This window comes from Hyla sarda, chromosome 10, assembly GCF_029499605.1.
Source record: "Hyla sarda isolate aHylSar1 chromosome 10, aHylSar1.hap1, whole genome shotgun sequence".
NCBI classification, from domain to species: Eukaryota; Metazoa; Chordata; class Amphibia; order Anura; family Hylidae; genus Hyla; species Hyla sarda.
In genome coordinates this window covers 56,427,842-56,448,234 of record NC_079198.1, presented here as the reverse complement: position 1 = coordinate 56,448,234, position 20,393 = coordinate 56,427,842, and the positions used below count along the sequence as shown (strand labels likewise).

General features: G+C 45.8%; 1 protein-coding gene across 2 annotated transcripts in view; it reads right to left on the bottom strand.

The window, feature by feature from the left end:
- Positions 1 to 8,971: 8,971 nt before the first annotated feature.
- LOC130294530 (carbonic anhydrase-related protein 10-like) overlaps positions 8,972 to 20,393 on the bottom strand; it is a 749,095-nt gene continuing 737,673 nt past the window's right edge. For both annotated transcript variants that reach the window (XM_056544464.1, XM_056544463.1), the window contains one exon: positions 8,972 to 9,597. In XM_056544464.1, the coding sequence (XP_056400439.1) occupies positions 9,550 to 9,597 (48 nt within the window). In that variant the 3' untranslated portion in view covers positions 8,972 to 9,549. The remainder of the gene's footprint in view (positions 9,598 to 20,393) is intronic.

The window sequence follows — 20,393 nt, the reverse complement described above, 5'->3', positions numbered from 1 at the left end:
GGAGTGACCCCATTTGAGGATTCCGAGGCGTTGGCGTAGAGAGACGAAGGTCTTCCCTGGAGGAGTTTGCCTGATGGAGGCTGGAGAAGTGGAGATCAGGCAGTCAGGAGGAATGATGTGTTGCGGAGAGAGCTCTACTTCCGAGGCATCCGAGGAACGAGAGAGAGCATCGGCCCTGATGTTCTTATCGGCAGGGCGAAAGTGAATTTCAAAATTAAACCGGGCAAAGAACAGAGACCACCTGGCCTGGCGAGGATTCAGCCGTTGGGCAGACTGGAGATAGGAGAGATTCTTGTGATCGGTGTAAATAATAACTGGAAATTTAGATCCCTCCAGCAGATGCCTCCATTCCTCAAGTGCTAATTTAATGGCCAGTAGCTCTCGATCCCCGATGGAGTAGTTCCTCTCCGCCGGAGAGAAGGTCTTAGAAAAAAAACCACAAGTAACAGCATGCCCGGAAGAATTTTTTTGTAGAAGGACCGCTCCAGCTCCTACTGAGGAGGCATCAACCTCCAATAGGAAGGGCTTAGATGGGTCAGGTCTGGAGAGCACGGGAGCTGAAGAAAAGGCAGACTTGAGCTGTTTAAAGGCGTCTTCCGCTTGAGGAGGCCATGACTTAGGATTGGCATTCTTTTTGGTTAAAGCCACGATAGGAGCCACAATGGTGGAAAAATGTGGAATAAATTGTCTGTAATAATTGGCGAACCCCAAAAAACGTTGGATAGCACGGAGTCCGGAGGGGCGTGGCCAATCTAAGACGGCAGAGAGTTTGTCTGGATCCATTTGTAGTCCCTGGCCAGAGACCAAGTATCCTAGGAAAGGAAGAGATTGACATTCAAACAGACATTTCTCCATTTTGGCATAAAGTTGATTGTCACGAAGTCTCTGAAGAACCATGCGGACATGCTGGCGGTGTTCTTCTAGGTTGGCAGAAAAAATCAGGATATCGTCCAGATACACAACAACACAGGAATATAAGAGATCACGGAAAATTTCATTAACAAAGTCTTGGAAGACGGCAGGGGCGTTGCACAGGCCAAAGGGCATGACCAGATACTCAAAGTGTCCATCTCTAGTGTTAAATGCCGTTTTCCATTCATCCCCCTCTCTGATGCGGATGAGATTATAAGCACCTCTTAAGTCCAGTTTGGTAAAGATGTGGGCACCTTGGAGGCGATCAAAGAGTTCAGAGATGAGAGGTAGAGGGTAGCGGTTCTTTACCGTGATTTTATTAAGACCGCGGTAGTCAATGCAAGGACGTAGGGAGCCATCTTTTTTGGACACAAAGAAAAATCCGGCTCCGGCAGGAGAGGAGGATTTGCGGATAAAGCCCTTTTTTAAATTTTCCTGGATGTACTCAGACATAGCAAGAGTCTCTGGGGCAGAGAGAGGATAAATTCTGCCCCGGGGTGGAGTGGTGCCCGGGAGGAGGTCAATAGGACAGTCATAAGGCCTGTGAGGAGGTAGAGTCTCAGCTTGTTTTTTGCAAAAAACATCCGCAAAGTCCATATAGGCCTTAGGGAGACCGGTTACAGGGGGAACCACAGGGTCACGGCAAGGAGTACTGGTAACCGGTTTAAGGCAGTCCTTGAAACAAGAGGGGCCCCAACTCTTTATCTCCCCTGTGGACCAATCCAGGGTTGGGGAATGGTGTTGAAGCCAGGGTAGTCCAAGGAGAATTTCGGAAGTGCAATTGGAGAGGACCAAAACCTCGATTTTTTCGTGGTGAGGTCCAATGCACATTAGGAGGGGTTCCGTGCGGTAACGCACGGCACAGTCCAATCTTTCATTGTTAACGCAATTGATGTAGAGAGGTCTGGCGAGACTGGTCACTGGGATGTTGAACCTGTTGATGAGAGAGGCCAAAATAAAGTTTCCTGCAGATCCGGAGTCCAAGAAGGCCTTAGTGGAGAAGGAGAAGGTAGAGGCAGATATCCGCACAGGCACAGTAAGACGTGGAGAAGCAGAGTTGACATCAAGGACTGTTTCACCTTTGTGCGGAGTCAGCGTACGTCTTTCCAGGCGGGGAGGATGGATAGGACAATCCTTCAGGAAGTGTTCGGTACCGGCACAGTACAGGCAGAGATTCTCCATGCGGCGTCGTGTCCTCTCTTGAGGTGTCAGGCGAGACCGGTCAACTTGCATAGCCTCCACGGCGGGAGGCACAGGAACGGATTGCAGAGGACCAGAGGAGAGAGGAGCCGGGGAGAAAAAACGCCTCGTGCGAACAAAGTCCATATCCTGGCGGAGCTCCTGACGCCTTTCGGAAAAACGCATGTCAATGCGAGTGGCAAGATGAATGAGTTCATGTAAATTAGCAGGAATTTCTCGTGCGGCCAGAACATCTTTAATGTTGCTGGATAGGCCTTTTTTAAAGGTCGCGCAGAGGGCCTCATTATTCCAGGATAGTTCAGAAGCAAGAGTACGGAATTGTATGGCGTACTCGCCAACGGAAGAATTACCCTGGACCAGGTTCAGCAGGGCAGTCTCAGCAGAGGAGGCTCGGGCAGGTTCCTCAAAGACACTACGAAATTCTGAGAAGAAGGAGTGTACAGAGGCAGTGACGGGGTCATTGCGGTCCCAGAGCGGTGTGGCCCATGACAGAGCTTTTCCAGACAGAAGGCTGACTACGAAAGCCACCTTAGACCTTTCAGTAGGAAACTGGTCCGACATCATCTCCAAGTGCAGGGAACATTGTGAAAGAAAGCCACGGCAAAACTTAGAGTCCCCATCAAATTTATCCGGCAAGGATAGTCGTAGGCCTGAGGCGGCCACTCGCTGCGGAGGAGGTGCAGGAGTTGGCGGAGGAGATGATTGCTGAAGCTGTGGTAGTAGCTGCTGTAGCATCACGGTCAGTTGAGACAGCTCGTGGCCTTGTTGCGCTATCTGTTGTGAGTGCTGGGCGACCACCGTGGTGAGGTCAGCGACATCTGGCAGAGGTACTTCAGCGGGATCCATGGCCGGATCTACTGTCACGATGCCGGCTGGCAGGAGGTGGATCCTCTGTGCCAGAGAGGGATTGGCGTGGACCGTGCTAGTGGACCGGTTCTAAGTCACTACTGGTATTCACCAGAGCCCGCCGCAAAGCGGGATGGTCTTGCTGCGGCGGTAGTGACCAGGTCGTATCCACTAGCAACGGCTCAACCTCTCTGACTGCTGAAGATAGGCGCGGTACAAGGGAGTAGACAGAAGCAAGGTCGGACGTAGCAGAAGGTCGGGGCAGGCAGCAAGGATCGTAGTCAGGGGCAACGGCAGGAGGTCGGAACACAGGCTAAGGACACACAAGGGAACGCTTTCACTAGGCACAAGGGCAACAAGATCCGGCGAGGGAGTGCAGGGGAAGTGAGGTATAAATAGGGAGTGCACAGGTGAACACACTGATTAGAACCACTGCGCCAATCAGCGGCGCAGTGGCCCTTTAAATCGCAGAGACCCGGCGCGCGCGCGCCCTAGGGAGCGGGGCCGCGCGCGCCGGGACAGGACCGACGGGGAGCGAGTCAGGTACGGGAGCCGGGGTGCGCATCGCGAGCGGGCGCCACCCACATCGCGAATCGCATCCCGGCTGGAGGCGGTATCGCAGCGCACCCGGTCAGTGGATCTGACAGGGGCGCTGCAGAAACGAGAGTGTAGCGAGCGCTCCGGGGAGGAGCGGGGACCCGGAGCGTTCGGCGTAACATAAACACAACGGTTTCATTGTTAAGTGATCCTTTAATTTAGTATATAAAAAAAGCAATCTCAACTTTCATGGCCCTATGTGAAAAAGAAATTTCCCCCCCCCCAAACCTAATTTTGCCCACAGTTTTTTCATTCAAAATTGTTTTACTTCAGCCACATTGGAGGGTTTTTGAGGATGAACCACCACTGCATCTGAATCGGATTACAATTCTTAATCGAGTCCAGACTTAAAGGGGTACTCCTGTGGAAAACAAATGTTTCCAAATCAACTGGTGCCAGTAAGTTATACAGATTTGTAAATTACTTCTCTATTAGAGTACTTAAGTACCCTTCCAGAACTTATCAGCTGCTCATACTACAAGATGTGTAGTTCTTTCCACTCTGACCACAGTGCTCTCTGCTGACACATCTGTCACTGTGTCAGGAATTCTCTAGAATAGAAACAAATTCCCATAGAAAACCTCTCCTGCTCTGGACAGTTCCTGACATGAACAGAGATGTTAGCAGAGAACACTGTGGGAAGACTTGAAATAATTACATAACTTCCTGGGAAGCATACAGCAACTGATAAGTACTGAAAGGATTAAGATTTTTAAATAGAAGTAATTTACATATCTGTATAACTTTCTGGCACCAGTCAATTTGGAAACATTTGTTTTCTTCCGGATTACCCCTCTAGTTGTTCTGCTGCAGAACTCAAGTGTGCGTTAGCTTGAGATCATAAACTGATGGCATGACACTCTCCTTCCAGATTTTTGGTAGAGAGCAGAATTCATGGTTCCATCAATCACAGCAATTGTTCAGGCCCTGAAGTAGCAAAGCAGTCCCAGACCCTCACAGTAACACCGCACTTTGGTTGGCTGTTACTTTTACTCCAGATGTAACAGGGAGCACACCATCTAAAAAGTCAGACTTCTACCTCATCAATCAAGAGAATATTTTCCAAAAAATCTTGAAGATCATCAGAATGTTTTTGGCAAAAGTGAGATGAGCCTTTATGTTCTTTTTGGTCAGCAGTGACCAAAAAAATGTTCACAGCAATTTATGTTGGGGTTTTCTTTATTATACACTCAGACCAGCAAAGTAGCTCAGAAAACATACTGATCTTTTTGCTTATAGCTCCCTGTATTCATCATGTGTGAAGCAAATTTACCTCCTCAGCTCTCTTCAAAGTACCTATTATGCAATGTAATACATTTTGTCATGGCTTCTATTATGGCAGAGAAGACTGTGAGCTTGATAGTCTAGATATCAAAGAAAAAGAGTGAAGATCCTCTACTTCCTTATGTCGCCCTGATGTTATTTCTAAGTAGTTTGGCCCTGTGATCCACCCCTTCCCTACCCCCAAAGTCCCCACGCCCCTCCCCGATCACAAATTGTAATGTTAGGTTATTCAATTTTTTTATTTTTCAGGGTGGAGCAGAGTGTAAGTGTAGCATATGGAAACTGTGACATGTATGTCACTGCCATGTTTTGTGTGATTGTAATTTATTGTATAACTTTTACTGACTGAACAATCAATAAAGCTCTTTCAATAAAAAAAGAGAGGTTGAAAAGTGAGATACAAATGCCTAGAATCTTAAAGGGTTACTTTTGACATATTGCCGACACGTGAAAAGTGTCATCACTCTTCATCAGGTCTCACTCTTGAGATATGCTGCGATCTCTGGTTATCAGCCAATGAAGTACACTGCTCACTCCTCAACCAACTGGCAGATCCGACCTTTTTTGTGTACAAGTCTCTTTGCAGACTTACAGAAAAAGTAAGACTTAAGTAAGCGGTGAGCTGCTTCTTCCTTTAATGGTTTAAAACTACTGATTGCAGCAGGTCTCAGGAGCAAGACCCATCAAAACTTTTACATGTGTTGGACAGTAACTTTTTAAGGATTAGTTAACACAAAGTATTAATTACATTACAGAATCAGTCTTAAAATCGGCCTTAAAATCAGCCAATAAATCAGCATAATGTTTATGTAGTGTAAAATACGTCAGAGAAATCTTCAAGAGGTGGGCCATGTTGCTGATTAGTGATGGGCGAATTTTAAAAAAATTCAATTTGGACTATCCGCCGAATTTTCAGACAAAATTTGTTGCGGTCCGAAAAAATTTGCTGCGCATCGCTATTAAAAACGGCTATTTCCAGGCTACAGAGAGCCTCAATAGGGGTGTAAAACACTTTGCCTTGTCGTAACACCCATAGGGATTGTGCTGGGGTAGTGAAATAATATTGTTGTTCAGTATGACATGCAGATTACAGGCGTCGCTATTAGAATCCCATGTAGGTAGAAGAAAATCCCGGCACACCAAAATTAGATGCAAATAATGTTTCTTTTATTTAAGCATAAAGTAATGCAGCACGCGTTCCGGCCTTACAGCCTTTTTCAACTGCATGGCAACATAATGAACATTGGCGCTATTTAAAGTGCCCGGCAATTCAAATACACGTCATTACAGCAATCAACAAATCCCCAGTCTACATAAGCACCTCCCCTTATAATATCATACCCCACGTGGAGGTACCAAACATAAACAAACAGTAGCAGTTCATATAAGGAGTAGCACGGCACTGCGGTATTGGAGGAAACTAACGTGTTGGATGTGCGTCGGTGTAGCTGGGTGCTGCTGGTGGTGCTCTGACACAATGAGATTTTCATATGATATTCAAAGAGAAGAGAAAAAATCGGCAACTCACCATCTCAGCTGGTATGTTCTTCTTTATTGAAGCATACTCACATACAATGTAACAGAGGGAGAGGGTGGTGGGGGAATAGTGATATGCGACCGAGCTCCTGTTTCGCACACTAAGTGTGCTTCCTCCGGCGGAGGAAGCAAACTTAGTGTGCGAAAGAGGAGCTCGGTCGCATATCACTACCCCCCCCCCACCACCCTCTCCCTCTGTTACATTGTATGTGAGTATGCTTCAATAAAGAAGAACATACCAGCTGAGATGGTGAGTTGCCGATTTTTTCTCTTCTCTTTGAATATAAACAAACAGTAGATTTCATGAATGAAGACATAGTAAAGGGGGCGGTGTTTCATGCTGGCCGTTGTAGCTATGAAGAGAGAGAAAGGGACACATCAATTATATATGCATGAGTCATAGGTATTCAGTGCAAAAGACTAGACAATTCATACTTGCGGTTAAGGCCGCGAGGTTCCATAGTATCGAGCTTATGTATCCAGTATGCTTCTTTGTGGACAAGTATTTTTATGATATCACCACCTTGTCACGGTGGAATTACTTCGTCAATGACCTGGAACTGCAGCTGGGAGATGTTGTGGTTCTGTTTATGAAAATGATTGGGGATTGGAAATAAGAGGTTTTTACATCGGATGGTGGATTTGTGTCTATTAATGCGGTCTCCCACACGCTGGGTTGTGTCCCCAATGTATAGGAGACCGCACGGGCACTTGATCAAATACACAACGTTTTTTGATTGACAAGTGAAAAATCTGTTAATCGGGAAAGTTTTGCCGGGAAAGCAGACAGACTTTCCTTTGTACCCAAAAGACAGGTACATACCCTTGTTTGAATTGTGCACAATGTTCTAATGTAATGCGAACTAATAAAATTACTCACCCCCACTCCGGCAAAACTTTCCCGTTTGACAGATTTTTCACATGTCAATCAAAAAACATTGTGTATTTGATCAAGTGCCCGTGCGGTCTCTTATACGTTGGGGAGACCTCATTAATAGACACAAATCCACCATCAGATGTAAAAACCTCTTATTTCCAATCCCCAATCATTTTCATAAACAGAACCACAACATCTCCCAGCTGCAGTTCCAGGTCATTGACGAAGTAATTCCACCGTGACAAGGTGGTGATATAAAAAAACTACTTTTCCGCAAAGAAGCATACTGGATACATAAGCTCGATACTATGGAACCTCGCGGCCTTAACCGCGAGTATGAATTGTCTAGTCTTTTGCACTGAATACCTATGACTCATGCATATACTAATTTATGTGTCTCTTTCTCTCTCTTCATAGCTACAACGGCCAGCATGAAACACCGTGCCCTTTATTATGTCTTCATTCATGAAATCTACTGTTTGTTTATGTTTGGTTCCTCCATGTGGGGGCATGATGTCATGAGGGGAGGTGCTTATGTAGTCTGGGGATTTGTTGATTGTTGAAAAAGGCTGTAAGGCCGGAACGCGCGCTGCGTTACTTTATGCTTAAATAAAAGAAAAATGATTTGCATCTAATTTTTGTGTGTCGGGATTTTCTTCTACCTACATTGGATACCCTATCCCTTACACCCGCACCAATTCAAGTGCCGACCTAATACTCTGTGGGCTATTAGAATTCCTGCCACAGAGCGACACAATGACAGAGCCTATATGTGGCATCAGGGTCAGGAGACCATATGGCATCACAATGATTGCTTGCAGTCTTTGAATGGGGAATGCTTCCTGTGATAATCTCAATTGGCAGACTATGAAACGACTTCTAAACTTTCCCTGCCTGCCTGCAGTGATGTGGGCTTGATGTAAATGGATTTACCTTGTACTGATCTGTATTGTCAGTAATGCTAATTAGACACCATGCAATGTCTGTTATCTCTCTATCCAGAATGAATGCAGGCTTAAGGTGAATGGATTCGCCACTGTAAAGATCAGTATTGTCAGTAATAGTGATAAATGCGCACATACAGTCTCTGCTCTCTCAGCAAAACAGGAAATGCCCATCTTTGGCAATGGTTGCCGAATATATATATCTGTGACATCACAGGGCTGGTTGGCTGCTTGCCTTCCCAGACTTCCTTGCCCCATGTCCTCACACATATGGCTGCCATTTTAGCCCCCCGGCCTGCACAAAATACAGTAAAAGTGAATGAAGCGATCCATTACCACAAAGCACGAGGAACTTTGGATTTGTTTAGAATCACATTTTTCATGAAATTCGTAACGAATTTGACATCTCTATTGCTGATCTAAAAATTCACAAAATATCCAGAATTCACTGCCAATTTTCTACATGGAAATGAGGTTTGTTAAAACACTTATTGCTTACATAATAGTTCACTGTGTTTGGGATTGTGGTGCAAATTGTACTATATTAACCCTAAGTATAAATCATTGTTCTTTTGTAATTAGCAAAGATGGCAGATAAAATACACATTGCTAACTTTTATTTTTAAATTTCCCTTTTATTTTCTTGATTATTTTTGCCCTTCAAACACATGCTATTCTTTTATTCAGTATAATAACCAAAAGTTTACTAATCAGCCATATTGATTTCTTTTTATACATAAAAATTCTTTCAATAAAATCAATGTTTAAGAAAGTCTAATGGGGAACGTTAATTCATTTTATTATTAGCATCATAACATCAGAAAGTTATAAAGAGTAAATTTCCTTTTTTGCCACATTGTTCTTCTCACCTGCTGATCTCCTATATGCTTTTCATTTGGTCATATCACAGACTGGATATTATTACAGGCAAGTTCATTTTAGAAAACAGTACAATTCTGCACAGTGTGTACTTTCACACAAGCATTTTCAGGAAGCATTCATTTCAGTGCATTTCCTAGATGTTGAATAATTTATCAGTACTTGTGTTTGGAATTACATTGTTTCCTCTTAAAATTATTTATAGGCAGGATATCTTCAACTTTATTAAGTCCTATGCTGAATGGAGATTAGAGGCTGGATATCAGCTTCAGCTTCTTGAAAATAGTTCATTCATCCTTTTCCGTACATGCTGTATAGAGGCTGCTTCTCTTTTGGCATTTATTTTTTCAATTTTTTTATTTTTTTAAAGCTGTAAAAAGTTCCTGTTGAAAACAAAATAAGATAGTAATGCTCCCCTTAATTTTTCCTTTGTGACACAAAAGTTGTTTTGGAATTTTTGTAGATGGGCAGAAGTTATCTAAATTGGTCAGTTCTTGGAAGACGAAAGACTGTCCATGTCCACTGTAAGGGGAAAAGAGATAAGTGTTAGAAAAACAACAAATGAAAAAAAAAATCCACATTATATGGACTTTAGTAGGCAAATGTTCAAGATTTTGACATCAGTGTTATGCTGCAAAATCTATGCCTAGATGTGTCAGTGCAGGTAAGTTGGGGAATACATAGAGATTAGTGGGCCCCATAGCAGTAAATGTAATTAAACCCTTTACGAATAGAACATAAAAAATGTATGTCCTGGTGCACTGGTACTTAATACATCAGGATTATACATGACACAGGCACTGGAATGGTGCTCACATCATGCACGCCATATCCCGGCTGCTATCAGCAGCAGGGGACCCGCCAGTAATGGTGGACATCAGCGATCACGCTGATTTCCGCCATTAACCCCTCAGTTGCGTGATCAATACGAATCACATCATCTGCGGCAAAGCAACACTTCAAATGGATGATCAGATCGCCCGCAACACTACTTTCAAGCAGACCAGAGAAGTAGATTGCCGATAACACTGATCAGTGCTATGCATATGCATATCACTGATCAGTATCTGCAATCTTAAGATTAAAAAATAGTCCCCATTAGGGACATAGAATGTGTAAAAAAATTGTAAAAAAAAAAAAAGGAGAAAAAAAAAAAAACTGTGAAAGAACCCCTCCCCCAATAAAAATATTCAATGGGCTCTTTTTCCCATTTTACCCCAAAAAGTTTCAAAAGATTTGACAAAAAACGTAATAAACATATTTGGTATCGCTGCATGTGTAAATGTTTGAACTATCAAAATATAATGATAATAATCCTGTACGGTGAACAGTAGAGGTGAGCGGATCGAATCTGACAAATCCGGATTCTTTAAAATTTCAGGAAAATTCCGATTTGCAACATCGCATCATTAAACTGAATTTAGTGTGATCCACGCTCCTGGGCATCTAAAATAGCAGATCCACATGTGAGGACATGGGGCAAGGAATCCTGGGAAGGTGGGAACAAGGGTCGGCGGGATGACCCTGAATCCCATGCAGCATGCAGCCAGCCACCCCTATATAATTGGCAGCCATCTTGCGGACAGTCACATCAGCGTTCTATTGCAGAGAGAGGGGGACAGACAGCAGTGTGTTGAAAAGAAAAGCTTTTTTACAGCAGTGATTCACCTCAAGCCCAAATCCAGCCTAGAAGCACAGATAGGGAAGGGAGCAAGATTGAGAGAAAAAGTGCAATTTTGGGTATAGTACACAGCGACTGTGTGCTGCAGCACTGGTGTGTACAACAACTGAAAAGCTAATAGTAGCCACCCAGTTAGGGTGAGCAGAGCACTAAAAGCATATTGTCCTCTATTAAGTGTAACCTGTGCGTACATCTAAGTGGTGTACCATTTTCTTCCTGTTAAAGTCTCAGGGGCCTAGTTACAGTGAAAGGCCAGCCAAAAGTACACACATGCTGGTGCTGTAGACACATTCTGTTTTAAGAGTACTGGGGCGCATTGTACTCCCCTCATAAGTGGATACCACATGCGTACATCTACATGGTGTACCATTTTGTTCCTGTTAAAGTCTTAAGGGCCTAGATACTGTGAAAGGCCAGCCAAAGGTACACACCTGCTGCTGTTGTAGACAAATACTGGTTTAAGCATACTGGAGCGCATTGAACTTCCCTCATGAGTGCATACCACATATGTACATCTAAGTGGTGTACCATTTTGTTCCTGTTAAAGTCTCAAGGGCCTGGTTAGTGTGAAAGGCCAGGCAAAAGTACACACCTACTGGTGTTGTAGAGAAATTCTGTTTTAAGCATAGTGGATCGCATTGTACTCCCCTCATAAGTGCATACCACGTACGTAAGTACGTACATCTAAGTGGTGTACCATTTTGTTCCTGTTAAAGTCTCAAGGGCCTAGATACCGTGAAAGGCCTGTCAAAAATACAAACCTGCTGGTGTTGTAGACAAATACTGTTTTAAGCGTATTGTACTCCCCTCATATACGCACTAAGTATGTCAGGCAGAGGACTGCCAGGATGTGCACAGAGGATTGGCAGAGGCCTAAATTCATAAGGGCGGAGGCAGAGGTCGGAGCAGACATGGGGTGAGTGGCAGCAGGAGTGGCAGCAGGAGTCGTAGCGAGAGGCCTGAGCTCCTGGTAACAGCTAGTGGTCGTGTCTTGACCAGTAACCCATCTACCATCATCGATTGGTTAAAACAGTTATCCACTTCATCACAAGTGACATCTGACACCCCCAATCAACAGTCGTGGGTTCCTCAGACACAATTTTCAATTGACATGGCCTGGGAGCCGTCCCAGTCCCCCCATTGCCTCTGTCCTATGCTGTTTCCACCCCCACAGAAGTATCTTATGCTGTGGGTTCAGCTCCACTATTTATTGAGGACGATCTACTAAAGGATAGTAAGCAGCTACTGCCCAGCCAAGAAGCGGAGGAGATATCCGCTGCTTCCTCCACTAGGCGGGAATAGTGATGAGAAGAGTGGCGTGGGAGGTGGTGTTGCGAGCATTCACGCTCCTTAAGCAGACACTGTTGAGGAACCTGAGGGGGACATCAGTGACGTGCAGACACAACTCGATGATGATGAAGACGATCGCACTTGGGAGCCGGGTGCAGAAGGGGCTTCATCATTATCAGGGGAAGAGGGTTGCAGGTTGACCATTAGGCAGCAGCTGAGCCAGCAAGGTGGTAGCATGGTTGGTAGTCAGCATGGTGACAGAAGTGGAAAGTCTGGAGCCAAATGTGCCCAGGGTAGACCACCTGCTTTGCGGCAGCCTACCTTCTTGGGAGGTAGTGGAACAGGGGTTCCTGGAGACAGCAGCAGTAGCAGTCAATCAGTGCGGACTGTTGGTGGGGAAAATCAGCTACTCGGAGGTGTGGCAGTTTTTCATCAAGCATCTGGAGGAGGTTAACATGGCCACATGCAAGATGTGTCAACAGAAGGTGAAGAGTGGCCAGGGAGAACTGTGGCTCTGATGTGGTGGTCCAGCCATCTGCATCACCCAATGGCACGTCGCTCCCTGTTTCAGCCAGCCAAGGCTCCACCACCTCAGCCGGAGGGAGCTGTGTGTCATACCCATCTTCTGTCGCTCCAGAGGTTACTGCTCCTCCTACCTCGAGTCAGTCATTCTGCCAGCAATCCATCGACAAAGCCATGTCCAAGAGATAACAGTATGTGCCCACTCATCCAACGGCGCAGAAGCTGAAAGTGCTGCAGTCCCTCCCATTTCAAGTGGTGGACCTCACCTTTAAGAGAACTGATGGCTTGTGCCGAGCCAAGGTGGAGAGTCCGAAGCCGTCATTTCTTTGCGATGAAGGCAGTACTAGCCCTGCACAATCTTGTGGAACAGAAGGTGGGCCAGCCCTTGAGCCTGTCAGTGTGTACCAAAGAACATGGCAGCGCCGACGTGTGGAGCTGTAACTACGGTCAGGGACAATACATGTCCTTTACTGCTCACTGGGTGAAGGTGGTTCCTGCTAGGTAACAACAGCAACTTGGACAGGTCACGCCTCTTCCGCCTCCACGCTCTCAGGCCATTGGTCCGACTTCTCCTCCCCATCCTCCACCATGTCCTAAGCCTCCACAGCACGGAAAAGTCTCAGTGCCCCTCCATCATACCATGTGTGCTGGGCTCACAGTGTCGCACTGTTCTTCACATAGTTTGCCTTGGTGAACGGAGTCACACAGGGGAGGAACTGCTGAAAGTTATTCATCAAGAAATCGAATCATGACTTACCCAACCAAAACTGGATATGGGAACCATGGTGACCGACAACGGGAAGAATATCTTGCCTTCGCTGCGATAAGGAAGCCTGGGCCATTTGCCCTGCATGGCACGCGTTTTCATTTCGGAAGGAAACTTTGCATGCACTTCAGACACTCGTACACCACAAAGCACACCCTCCTTGAGCTGAAGCTTCAGAACGGTATCCCCCAACATAGTCTGATTTGCGACGTTTCCACAAGTTGGAATTCCACCTTCCATATGTTGGACCAACTATTCGAACAGAGAAAAGCCATCACCTATTTGTTGATGATCCAAGCAGATAGGGGGACTCCCCTGTGTAACTTCAATGTCAACCAAGCTCAGGCTCAGGTCATTGGAGGAAGCCCCATTATTAGTCAGTTGCCAGGATAACAACGTCATTCCACTGCTTCATTTACTACAACATGTGTTGGAAATGATGGCTGGTCAGGGCACTGGAGACGTGGCGCCTACATCTCACGACTACATGAGCCCTGTGGGGGCTGAACTGGAGGAGGAGGAGGGCCACAGTGGAGCACAGTTTAGGTTTCGTGAGTTGGGTGGTTTTTCTCGTCATCTGACAGGAGGGGAGGAGCAGCCAGAGGAGCTAGAGGGTTATGATGAAGGCGAGACAGAGGACCCAGACACACCGTGGCATTATGCTGTGGAGAAGAAGGCAGGGAGTCCCTCTGAGTCACTTGCACAAATGGCTCAATGCATGCTCACTTGATTGCGTAGTGACCGCCTAATTGTCACCATTAAGGATGACTTCTGGCTTTCCACTTTATTGGAACCTCGCTACTGGCACAAAATGGGAGCCTTTTTTTCACCCACTGAGAGGGTGGACAAACTGACCTACTACAGAGAGATCCTACGTAGTCAGTTGGCCCATGGCTATCTGCATCATTGTCCATCCTTTCACAGGTCTGACTCAGGGGACCCTCTGCGCTCACCTTCCACTGCCATGGCTGCTGGGGAGGGGTGGGGTGGCAGGAGCAGTACCAGCTCTATCAGCAGCAGCCTGAGTCTACAGTCGCTGATGAGTAGCTTTCTTCACCTGCATAGTGAAGAAACTCATCAGCAGCAGGTAGACCTGGAGCAGGACCTGAACCATCAGGTGGTGGCATACCTTGACATGACCATGCCAACACACCTTGAAGATCCGCTGGACTTCTGGGCAGCCAAACTTGATTTGTGGCCGCAACTAGCAGAATTTGCCGGGTAAAAACTGTCCCGCCCGACCAGTAGAGTGGGTGTTTAGTGCAGCAGGGGCTATAATAACCCCACGGAGAACTCGTCTGTCCACGAAATATGTGGAGAGACTGACCTTTGTGAAAATTAATCAGGCATGGATCTGCCAGGATTTCCACCCACCAATGCCTGATGCATCAAAATAGATTGACCATGGTGCCACACCAACACTTCACAAATATGGATAGTGCAAAACATTTAAGGTGCTGCTCCCCAGTTACAGACATTCCTCCGCATCAGACCACAAGTAAGTATTGTGGATATGCTACAACTTATCTTTTCTTAGCGGAAAATATATGTGCCCCAAATTTTTTTTTTAAATCAAACAAAAGGAAAGGTGTGCAAAAAACACCATGCGCCACCTACACCACAAAGTATTGATGTGACGCAAATACTTCTAAAAGTTGGGAGGGAACAACATATTGTCCATTGTAACCAGAGGTGGTAAAAACTTCCCCTGTAAGGCCCTACTCTCGCATTATTAATTTCCTTCTTGGCAAGTGTTACTCGCCCTAAAAATGGCAGCCCTACACAGGAACCTCTCCCTATTTCCACCTACGAACACTGTCATTTCCCTTAGTATTTAGCTGGAAATAGGGAGAGTTTCCTGTGTGGGGCCGGCCTTTTAAGGGTGATTATGATTAACACTTGACAAGAAGGGAATTAATAGGGCGAGAGTAGGGCCTTACAGGGGAAGGTTTTACCCCCACGAGTTACAATGGACCATACGTTGTTCCCTTACACCTTTTAGAGGTCTTTGCATCACATCAATACGTAGTGATGTAGGTAGCACATGGTGTTTTTTTGCACACCCTTCCTTTTGTTTGATTTCAAAAAATGTTTGGGTACATATATTTTATCCTATAAATATTATTAAAAGTTTAATTTTACGTAATGCATATCCTCAGTTCTTACTTGTGCACACTAACACTTTTACAAAAGAGACCGTTTTCTTTTGCCTACCTGCCTCAGCTACTATTCTGATCCTGCCACCCACCTGATGCAAAACATCTCATGCCAAGTTTCCTTTATTCACTGGGTACTTGTATTGCTACCCACCGCCCCACTATGTCACCGGATCACTTTCAGGACTCCTGATGTTGCTGATGCCCCTCTTATTCTGCCACCACATGTTCTCCTCATGCTGATGCCAGCTCCATGCTGTCTCATTCTGCCACCATGCGTTCTCCTCATGCTGATGCCAGCTTCATGCTGTCTCATTCTGCCACCATACGTTCTCCTCATGCTGACGCCAGCTCCAGGCTGTCTCATTCTGTCACCAACTGTTCTAATCATGCTGCTGCCAGCTCCAATCTGTCTCACACTGCCACCATGTGTTCTCCTCATGCTGATGCCACCTCCAGGCTGTCTCATACTGCCACCATATGTTCTCCTCATGCTTATGCCCGCTCCAGGCTGTCTCATTCTGCCACCATATGTTTTCCTCATGCTTTTGCCACCTCCAGCATGTCTCATTCTGCCACCATATGTTCTCCTCATGCTTATGCCAGCTCCAGGTTGTCTCATTTTGCCCCTATATGTTCTCATGCTGATGCCAGCTCCAGGCTGTCTCATTCTGCCACCATATGTTCTAATCATGCTGCCGCCAGCACCAGGCTGTGTTATACTGCCACCATATGTTCTCCTCATGCTGATGCCAGCTCCAGGCTGTCTCATTCTGCCACGATATGTTCCCCTCATGCTGATGCCACCTCCAGGCTGTCTCATTCTGTCACTATCTGTTCTCATCATGCTTATGCCAGCTCCTGACTGTCTTGTTCTGCCACCTATATGTCCTCCTCATGCTGATGCCAACTCCAGGCTGTCTCATGCTGCCACCATATGTTCTCCTTATGCTGATGCCAACTCCATGCTGTCTCATACTGCCACAATATGTTCACTTCATGCTGATGCAACCTCCAGGCAGTCTCATGCTGTCATACTGCCACCATATGCTCTCCTCATGGCTGATGCCAGCTCCAGGCTGTCTCATTCTGCAACTATATGTTCTCCTCGTGCTTCCCCTAAATCCAGGCTTTGTCATTCAGCCACTATATGGTCTCCTCATGCTTATACCACCTCCAGGCTGTGTCATTCAGCCACTATATGGTCTCCTCATGCTACCGCCAACTCCAGGCTGTGTCTGTCAGCCTCTATATGGTCTCTTCATGCTGCCGCCAACTCTAGGCTGTGTCATTCTGCAACTATATGGCCACCTCATGCTTCTGCCACCTGCAGGCTGTGCCATTCAGCCACTATATGGTCTCCTCATGCTTTCGCCAACTCCAGGCTGTGTCATTCCGCCACTATATGGTCGCCTCATGTTGCCGTCAACTCCAGGCTGGGTGGTCCATAAAAATAACTTATGTTCCCAGCCATCAAAAACTATTAATTACAAGACTTTATTATTTAGGTCCACAAAATAAATGATATTAATAATGAAAAGGAAAAAGATGGAAAAACACACACACACTTAAAAACACTGTGTGTGCTCAGCCAGCATGAATTATAAGTCAGAGGGCTTAGCTAGCTTCATGAATAATAAATTGAATGAAGAGGGCATTTCTACAGGTAATGTCCCCTTTCTATGATTGTTGGCTGGAGCACACAGCTGATTAAAAACCAAAACACTGCCCCCCTCAACGTTTCACCACCTAAGTGGCTTTGTCAAGTGGCATGTGGGCAATGGCAATTGCCCACATGCCTCTTGACAAAGCCATTGCCCACATTCCTCTTGACAAATGGCAATTGCCCACGTGCCTCTTGACAAATGGTCTCCTCATGCTGCCTTCAATTCAAGGGTGTGTCATACAGCCACTATATGGTCTCCTCATGCTGCCACCAACTCCAGGCTGTGTCATTCAGCCACTATATGGTCACCTCATGCTTCCTCCAACTCCAGGCTGTGGCAGTGTTCCACCATGTGGTCTCCTCATGCTGCTGGCACATTAAATAAAACTTTTTAGGTTTATCTATTTGAAATCTTCAATTTAATTGTTAAAAAATATCTTTAATCTTTATAATTGTGAGGCCTTATGGTCTTTTCAGGCTGTTACCACCTCCAGGCTGGGTTATTCAGCCACTATATGGTCTCCTTATGCTGCCACCACCTCCAGGCTATGTTATTCAGCCACTCTATGATTCCTCATGCTGCCACCACCTCCACACTGTGTCATTCAGCCACTATATGGTCTCCTCATATTGATTTCTCCTTCAGACTCTGTCATTGTGCAGCTCTGCGACCGTGATTCTAATAGCAACGCCTCTAATCTGCATGTCATACTGAATAACAGTATGTGTGTGTTGTAGGTAGCAAGCCAAAGTGTTCTACACCCGTATTGAGACTTTCTGTAAGCCAGAAATATCCATTTATAATACAAATTCACCACAAATACATTTGGTCCGAACCATTTTTTTCAGAAAAATTCTGCGAATTGGCCCAAAAAAAGAAAATAAATAAATAAAATAAAAAAGGAAAAGTTCAAAATTGTTGCTTTTTTTGTGACATCATATTGATGAAAAAATGTATAAAAAGGAATAAAAAGTCTCTTATACACATAACCAATGAAAACTAAAGATCACGGTGCAAAATAATGTGCCCTCAAAATAGGGCAATTTTAAACACGTATTACCGTGTATACTCGAGTATAAGCCGAGTTTTTCAGCACGATTTTTCGTGCTGAAAACACCCCCCTCGGCTTATACTCGAGTGAACTCTCCACCCGCAGTGGTCTTCAACCTGCGGACCTCCAGAGGTTTCAAAACTACAACTCCCAGCAAGCCCGGGCAGCCATCGACTGTCCGGGCTTGCTGGGAGTTGTAGTTTTGAAACCTCCGGAGGTCTGCAGGTTGAAGACCACTGCGGCCTTCGACATCATCCAGCCCCCTCTCACCCCCCTTTAGTTGTGTACAGTACTCACCTCCGCTCGGCGCTGGTCCGGTCCTGCAGGGCTGTCCGGATAGGAGGTGGTCCGGTGGGATAGTGGTTCCAGGCTGCTATCTTCACCGGGGAGGCCTCTTCTAAGCGCTTTGGGCCCGGCCTCAGAATAGTCACGTTGCCTTGACAACGACACAGAGGTGCGTTCATTGCCAACGTACTTCTGGGTCATTGTCAAGGCAACGCCTCTATCCCAGGCCGGAAGCGCGGAGAAGAGGCGCCCCCGGTGAAGATAGCAGCCCGGAACCACTATCCCACCGGACCACCTCCTCTCCGGACAGCCCTGCCGGACCGGACCAGCGCCGAGCGGAGGTGAGTACTGTACAGAACTAAAGGGGGTGAGAGGGGGCTGGATGATGTCGAAGGCCGCAGTGGTCTTCAACCTGCGGACCTCCGGAGGTTTCAAAACTACAACTCCCAGCAAGCCCGGACAGCCGATGGCTGCCCGGGCTTGCTGGGAGTTGTAGTTTTTAAACCTCTGGAGGTCCGCAGGTTGAAGACCACTGAGGGCGGATGATAAGAGGATGATGAAGGGGGGGTGTGGGATGATGAAGGGGGGGTGTGGGATGATGAAGGGGGGGTGTGGGATGATGAAGGGGGGTGTGGGATGATGAAGGGGGGTGTGGGATGATGAAGGGGGGTGTGGGATGATGAAGGGGGGTGTGGGATGATGAAGGGGGGGGTGTGGGATGATGAAGGGGGGGTGTGGGATGATGACAAGAGGATGATGAAGGGGGGTGGGGATGATGACAAGGGGATGATGAAGGGGGGATGTGTGGGATGATGACAAGGGGATGATGAAGGGGGGATGTGTGGGATGATGACAAGGGGATGATGAAGGGGGGATGTGTGGGATGATGACAAGGGGATGATGACAGGTGATGATGATGAGGGTCTGGATGATGACAGGCGGTGATGATGATGAGGATGTTAATGACGGGTCTGGATGATGACGGGGGTCTGGATGATGACAGGGGGGGGATGATGTATTTCCCACCCTAGGCTTATACTCGAGTCAATAACTTTTCCTGGGATTTTGGGTTGACATTAGGGGTCTCGGCTTATACTCGGGTCGGCTTATACTCGAGTATATACGGTATGTTAAAAAAAAGTTTAACTTTTTTAAAAGCAGTACAATAATAGAAAATTATCTAACCATGGTATCGTTTTCATTGTATTAACCCACAGAATAAAGAAAATATGTAATTTTTGCCCTAAAATGTACAGCGAACCTTCCAAAAATTTACAAAATTGCAGTTTTCTTTTCAATTTCCTCACACAAATAATATTTTTTGGGTTTTGCCATACATTTTATGGTAAAATAAATGGTGTCATTACAAAGTACAATTTTTGGGGGGGGGGGGAATGCCAATTCTGTTGCATGGCATTTTTTTGGCCAAAAAATGCTGCGGCCAGATGTTAGCAGTAAATCAATGAGAAATCGCTAAATTCTTTTTCCACTTGGCACTTTTCAGTTTGGCGTTTATTTATTTATTTTTTTAATCCTTTTGGCGTTTTTTCACTCTTTTATGGTGTTTTACAGCTCCTTGGTGGTTTTGAAAAATCGCAGCATGTTGAGCCACTGGCGTTTTTTTACCTGAAATCATGGCGTTTTTCTCCCATAGAAGTTTATGGGAGTAAGAAAACGCCAAGAAAAACGCCATGTGGGTTTTAACTTTGGTGTTTATTCAGGTGATTTTAATCCTCTTTTTGACTTTAGCGATCCAAAAAAGTGATGGAGATACCTTTTATAATAGAATTTCGTAGGGTGCCATTAAAAAAAAAAAAAAGATACAGTAGGGATGGAAAAAAATAGTATTTAATGAAATTTATCTTTTTTTATAAAAACATTTTTATACATTTTTAAACAG